The sequence below is a fragment of the Plectropomus leopardus genome, chromosome 24 (genome assembly GCF_026936395.1).
Source record: "Plectropomus leopardus strain MGB_pleo_1.0 chromosome 24, ASM2693639v1, whole genome shotgun sequence".
Taxonomy (NCBI): domain Eukaryota; kingdom Metazoa; phylum Chordata; class Actinopteri; order Perciformes; family Serranidae; genus Plectropomus; species Plectropomus leopardus.
The window spans coordinates 17,980,267-17,987,500 of NC_142199.1; the positions used below are offsets into that span (position 1 = coordinate 17,980,267).

Genomic DNA, 7,234 nt, shown 5'->3' on the forward strand with positions numbered 1-7,234 from the left:
CAATGCTAGAAATAAACTTTATTTTAAAGTAAGTGCACACATACGATAATGACGTGTCTGTCTGGTAAGGAAAACAAAGTGTTAACAGGGATGTTTGTTCATGCGCCTGGCCACGAGCGCACATCGTCTTCTTTGATTGGTCAGTCCTTTTAATGAATGAGTGAATGAAAAGGTCTGCGTCAAGGTTGGCGCCGGTGTTAGGGAGTGGGGGTGGGGGCCTCCTCATGTCATGGCAACAGTCTCCTAGCACTCAGAGATCCGAAAAGAGCCAAAGCAGAGGAAGCGTAGATGGATGGATAGATGGATGGGAGAGGCTGATGGGTGCATGACGGGTATGGAGAGAGACCAGCGGTGACTGAGAGATGATCAGTTCTGTGAGCAGTATTTCCAGAAACACACTGTTGGAGTCAGAGAAGAACAGAAAGAACAATCAGTTTCAATACTCAGTGCATTGTTGAGACACCTTTAACTTTCTCATTGGAGAGTCTGCACTTTATGTTTATATAACTTGATCTCTCAGCTCGTTCTCATTCCAAAAGTCATCCAATATTGCTGCTTTTGCAGTGATTAGACGTAAGATCCTGACACCAAAAGCCACCTTTTGCGGCTGTATGACACACTGTCAGACAACTGTTCGCAGTGTTACGATACACCGCCGGAAAGCACCTGCCGCGGCAGCATGATACGCAGACAGGTAGCGACAGTTGAGAACTAGGCCAAACAGCACCTGCCGCGGCAGCATGATACGCAGACAAGTAGTGACAGTTGAGAACTTGGCTGAACAGCACCTGCCGCGGCTGCATGATACGCAGACAGGTAGCGACAGTTGAGAACTTGGCCGAACAGCACCTGCCGCGGCAGCATTATACGCAGACAGGTAGCGACAGTTGAGAATTTGGCCGAACAGCACCTGCCGCGGCAGCATTATACACTGCTGGATGGCGTCAGGTTGACATGCTACCAGTAATGACATAACATAAGCAGTATGAAGGAGACTTTAATTTGGACCTGGCCTGGGTGGACACCATGTTAGTGACCTGTCGGGCATTAACAATACAAATCCACGCCATGCCCTAACACCTCTTGCAACTAATTCGACTCTGAGTCCTGGTTAAGATCCTATGGGTAGGAGAAGTTTAAGCTCTTGACTTTCACCTCGTTTGTTGGTCTTCTTTGTCTGCGGTGGGAGGGACTTCTTGAAGTTTCGACCGGTCAGGCTCGGGATGATGACATCTGCACTTGCTCTGGACGCAGTGCTGTCGACTGCTGCTGGGGTCTCAGTGGTGGACTTCAGTCCTCCTTCAGCAGCAGGAGGCTTCAAATACAACAGCAGAGAAAAGAATAGAGAGTGGAGAGAGGGGGTTATTGCAGCCAGACCTAAATATGTCATGTTGGTCCAGGAGTTGGTTTTGTCCCTGAGTCACCTCCTTGATGGGTGCATCCCAAGTCTCTTTAATTGCATCCAAGTTGCCCTCATATATTTAAAAGTATTCCTTTTGAAATATATGGGTGCAAATATTTGACAGGTACTCACCGCTTTGTTTTTTCTTCCTGAATTTCTGCTGCTTCCTGAAATAAAAAAAGCAGGCTTCAGTGAAACTGACTCTGATTAAGTTCAGCACAGTGGCTAAGTTCTAGCTGCATGGAGATTATTTCTTGATAAAGCTGCCCAGTTCTTTCAGACCCAGCCTTATCCTGCCCTCTGATACCCCATCCGACCAATGAACTCAGTAGCAGAAATATACGTATATACTGGCCCGTGTATTCTCGTCCTCAGGACCCATCACATACGCTCATCCATTGTGTTAAATTTCCAGCCCATATTCACTCAGAAGTTGTTAAGGACTGCAGCTTTGTCAGTGTTTTTGGCGTAAGATACCAAAGCCAAAAGCAGCCTTTTGTGGCAGTATAATATGCCACCAGGCTGTAACAGTCTGAAACGTGGCCAGACAAATTCGCAGTGTTATCAAAAACCACCAGACAGCACCTGGCACAGAAGTATGATATACTGAGAGGCAGCGTAAATTGATAACAACGATGGGTGGAGCCTGACGCGGCCATATAATACACCGCTGGTGGTCCTGATATGGCGGACGGAAGGAGAGGTGGATGGATCCAACAAACCCTGAACTTTCACCCAGGACTTTCACCGAGGAGCCTGTTGTTCACTTCCTGTATGAATGTATAGCCAAACCATTTTCCTACACCCAACCACATGCTTTTGTTGCCGAAACCTAATTGCCCGTACCTTTGTAATCTAATCCTACCCTTTTGGTGACATTCCAATGTTGTTACGACACCCCAGAAAGTCAAGGATACCAAGAGCGTAAGATGTCCACTCAAAAAACGGCTACATGTGACATTTTTTTTTGACAATTTTTTTATGGTAGGGGTTACAACCATCCTGTTTGCTAGAATTGTTTTGCAATTTTGAAATCAGTAACTCACTCAGCATGTTTACAATCCGATTACCTCGTGGCCTGAGGGTGATGCGTGAGCTCAGTGTGCTGTTAATTGTCCTTTGCAGCTCCTCCAGGGCTGAGATCATCTTCAGCATCTGGGCTCGTTTATCTGGACTGGCTGGTTTAGGGTTCGTCCTCGGTCGCCCTTCCCTCATGGCCTCGGTGATAGTCCTTGTAGTGGTTCTGTCAGTGATTCTTGTTCTGTCCACTCCAGCTGCTTTGGTACTCAGGAGCCAGTGTTTCAGGTACTGGCTTGGATTCAGTGCTGGAGACTGTGGAGGAGGTTGTGGAGGTGGTTTCACAAAGCCTGGAGAAAAAGAAATAGAGAACTCAATGACTTTTAAGAAGTTTTGTCCAGATCACAAAACCATTTTCATGTTATCAGAGGTTAGTGTCTTTGATTTACATAGCAACGGCTCTTGCATCAAACCTTAAACTTTTGTTGCGGTTTGGCCTTTTGTTTACACGACAACAGGGTTTTGGGGGCCTGAAAACGCAAACTTCTGAAACTTTTGAAAATGCCACGCCTTCTGCCACCATGTAAACTGATAATGGGCGGATCCTGTGAGACCGCTGATGTTAGGACAACCGCTAACTACTGGCCTAGCATTCCTACTACAGCGTTTTTGGTTGTTTTTGGTTATTTTTGCGGATCTATGTACACAAGTTCATTTTCACAATGTTATCATATGAACACGGATTTTTTTTTTTTTAATGCAAAGGATAGACTAACCTAACCCTAACCCTAACCCATTTTTAGTAGGGCCATTCTCGTCTAAACGCGGCCCTAGTAAGTTTTCCTGAAGCTACCGTGATTTGCTGATGTCTTCAGATTCTTGGTCTTTTCTTAGTCTAGTATAGCCCTTACATACACATAATCCACAAAGACGCCTACACACACACACACACACACACACACACACACAATTTCGGTGGAATTCCAATGCTTTGCCAGTTGCTGAAAGAGTTGCTATGGGACCTTCAGCTGTGACATAAGAGTTGTATGAATTGTGTTTATGTGTGTGAGGAATGACGTCTGAGGTTTCACAACAATGCCGCTCAGTGTGTTTGAGTTGACACACACACACACACACACACACACACACACACACACACACAGAAAGAGAGCGAGAGGGTTCTTGGTTTTGTAATTTAGTAAGGAATGAAAGGAATGTTAGGAGTCCTTGGATTACAGTCCGGTTGCTCTTTTTTTAATCAATTTCCTTTCATGTCAAAATCTAAATTTGCCACTTTTGTGGTTGTTAATTGATGATATTAACCCTTTTGAAACCTGGGGCACTTCAGACGCCTTCCACAAGTATTTAACCCTTTGAAACCTGAGAGAACTGGTGCGACCTATATCAAAAACATGGGACAAAACGCAGTGAGAGACTTGGTAAGAAATGATCCAAAAATTGCAAGAAATTAGCAGCACGATTGCTCCCCCGTCCTCTTTCCCAAACAGGTCCACTTGCTTATTAGTAACGTCCCTCCGTGCCAGAGTACACTTGTGTTCACATTAATCAAATGAACTGGACTTTGGGGGACTAGTGTACTTGGATCCAGGCTTGGGTCCCTAATGTGAAACCACCCCATCAGTACGCTTATTTGGGACTCTAAAACCCATTGAAACCTGGATCGACATCCCTTTTGTGTGCTGCATTCCAGCACCTTTGGCAAGTATTTAACGCCAAACGTTTGGACCCTGAGCAAATTGGTTTGATATCTTTTGAGAACATGTTCCAAAAAGACAATGAGCAAATGAAGAAATGACCCAAAAAAAAGTAAAAAATTAATAAAAAGTCAGAAGAAAAAGCATTTCTTGCAAAGTTTTCCCATGTTTTTGAAAGAAATCAAACTAATCTCTTCAGCTTATTACATTATTAACATTATGTGAGGTGTTATTTTGGAATATTCTGTATTTTTTAAATGCTTTATCATTTAGTACAATTATATACTTAGATTTATTTCTCGACCATATCTATTTAATTTAAATAAAGGTTAATATTATGATTATTGATTCCAATAATAGAATGTTATAAAAAAAAATAGAGGTACAAGACGAGAACTGTTCTGTACCTACAGGTACACTTTTAAAGAATGTTAATTCTGAAGTACAGTTTTGGTATTTAAGAAGCCAGACGTGTACCTTTTACCCAACAAAAATGGTACAAAGTGATTTAATTCAAAAGAAAAACACATTTGTACCATTTCAATGTCAAGGGTACCTGCAACATTGAAAAAGAATACTGTATTCTTTTGCGGAATAGTAAAGTTCTTCGAGGCTTAGTCCAGCTTATTGCTACCTGGTACCTTTATAAATACATTATAGTACCCTTCCGATGGGTACATTGCTGTACTGTGGTACTTTTATGTCTTGCAGGGTCCATAATTGTTTTTTAAGTGGTACAAATTGATGAATGGACAAATACTAAAGGGTACACAAATGTCTCTCAAAAGCATACCTCCCCAAATGTAAGTGTCTGTACCATTTTAGGTATAAACTCTATTTTCGAGCGTGTAGATTGCACTAGATGCACTGCAGGTCCTTTAACCAATGCCAAAGTTCTTCAAGACTTAGTCCAGCTTATTGCTATGGTGGTACCTTTATAAATACATTATAACACCCTTCCGATGGGTACATTGCTGTACTATGGTACTTTTATGTCTTGCAGGGTCCGTAATTGTTTTTTATGTGGTACAAATTGATGAATGGACCAACACTTAAAGGTACACAAATGTCTCTCAAAAGCATACCTCCCCAGCCGCAAGCGTCTGTACCATTTTCGGTATACACTCTATTTTACTCTCTATTTTTCTTACTAGCATTACTCATCTCAGCACTTCGACAAGATTCATCCTTCCATCAGCAGTAGCGACTCCCAACAGCCTCCTTACCTCTGTCAGTGGGGGCTGACTCCACTCTCGTCCCAACTAGCATCAGCATCATCAGGACGACTTCCATCGCAGACACCAGTGCCGCTCTATTAGACATGGCTGCTGAGGATTTCATAAGAATAGAAGAATATCTATGAACACCAACAGCCAAATTGACTATCTTACGAAGTTTTGCTTCAGGATTCTGTCCCACAAAAGATTTCGGCTGTACAGGTTCTTAAACTGTGTTGGCTCTTCCCATTCTCAAATCATTCCTCTGAGCTGTCTGATCTTCTCTCGGAGATGATGCCGAGGATACTGACATTAAGATGAGATGCTTGCTTTCGAAGATCTTGGATCAGTTGTTCTAGAAACCTCCTGTTCTGAAGTTTTGAGTTTTTTTAGCTAGTTGGAAGCTCTGCTGATTCCCAAATATTCAAAAACGTACAATAGGTCAAGACGTTTCTAAGCTGTTCTTCTCTTTTTCAACCAAGTGATGGTAGTCGTCTACTTTGTCTTCTCAACAACTTTTCAGTAAAATATCTTGCTTTCTATCTGTGCTAGTCTTGCCATTGATCTTCCATGGATGCGCCTCTTGAAAAAGGCTTGTCAACAGGTCGTCGGATGCGTTCCTTGTCCTAAAGCGCCAATCTTCCCTTTATAAACCTAACTTTACCCCTGATAAATGACTGATGGCTCAACGTCAACCAATGACCAGCCTGGAATGCCTTCCTAGCCCCGCCCTCTTCCTCCTTGATAAATCGCTGACATTTGGGGAGTTTGGCGGCGAGCTTTGTGTGTTTGGAGTCAAAGCTATCTTTTTGTGAATGTGGTGTGTGTATTTAGGCTTCTGTTTAATGTGTGTGTTTGTGGTTGTGTGGCCCTGGCTGTATAAGCAGTGATAAGGTAGTTCTTAATATGTTTGCTCAGGGGCCACAGAAAGAGAAAGGCCCTCTGACGCATGAAGGGCCTGGAGCCACACTGACTGCACACACACACACACACACACACACACACACACCACAGATTGTAAAAAGAAGCGTGGGATGCACATCAAAGGGCACAGAAAGGCCGAGAAGTCGTGTCCAAATGATAGAAGACCATAAAAAGGTTTCTGCCATTTCCTTTGTTCGGCATTGTGACGACTAATCCCTCAGACAGGAAGTTGACAGAGTGACGGTGGGTCGCCACCTTGCCAATAACCCCCCGCCCCCCCAACACCGCCTGTCTGCAGAGCTTTTAATGCTAACACTGTGTGGTTATTATTGGCATTATTCCTGTGGTAAAAAGATATAAAACTAAAAAAAAAAGCAAGATTTTTAGTTCTTTCAGTTCTTCAGTATAAGGTAATTTTGGTTTACACTGAATATAAATATGCATAATAATATTTATATATCTCAGGAACTACTCAAAAGCACTTTTCTCTTTGAGATCAGACTCGTTACTTTAACTTTTTAATCCCTTCCGACTCTTTTATAGGAAAGCATTTATGAATAACTAATATGTGGCCATTACTAGGCTTTGTCATCTCCTTGGCCATTGTACATTTCTTTTATTCTTTTTTCTTCCCCATTATTAATTAATGATGACTGTTCGTTGCACTTGATTTTCTGGTATTCTATTGCTGCCTTATTGGATATCTGTTGCTTGTCCGGAAAGCACTTTAAAACCTTGTTAAGAAAAGTGCTTTATAAATAAAGGTTAGTATTGTTATTCAAGATCTGTTTGCTTAACATTACATTATGAATTTCCAGTTAGTACAGTTAGCTTGATGCTTTTACATGCCTCCTCAACTTGATCCACACCAAGAAATGTCCACGGGATCGCTCGGTAAAGTTGATCTGTTTACTTCAATATACACAAAATGACACAGTACAGTTGTCCAATCCAGAGTC

General features: G+C 42.4%; 1 protein-coding gene across 1 annotated transcript; it reads right to left on the minus strand.

The window, feature by feature from the left end:
- Window positions 1-5,955, minus strand: urp2 (urotensin II-related peptide). The gene is made up of 5 exons (XM_088074384.1): window positions 5,361-5,955; window positions 2,473-2,769; window positions 1,535-1,569; window positions 1,156-1,315; window positions 1-398 (listed from the first exon to the last, which is right to left on the minus strand). The coding sequence occupies exons 1-5, from the start codon at window positions 5,473-5,475 to the stop codon at window positions 367-369; spliced, it is 639 nt and encodes a 212-aa protein (XP_087930510.1). The 5' UTR covers window positions 5,476-5,955; the 3' UTR covers window positions 1-366.
- Window positions 5,956-7,234: the final 1,279 nt, after the last annotated feature.

Excerpts from the sequence above, each read along its gene's own strand:
- urp2 (XM_088074384.1), bottom strand. The coding sequence starts at position 5,475 with ATGAAATCCTCAGCAGCCATGTCTAATAGAGCGGCACTGGTGTCTGCG. Across the intron at positions 2,770-5,360 it reads GTCAGCCCCCACTGACAGAG|GCTTTGTGAAACCACCTCCA; the intron begins GTAAGGAGGCTG and ends CTTTTTCTCCAG. Across the intron at positions 1,316-1,534 it reads CAGGAAGAAAAAACAAAGCG|CCTCCTGCTGCTGAAGGAGG; the intron begins GTGAGTACCTGT and ends TTGTATTTGAAG.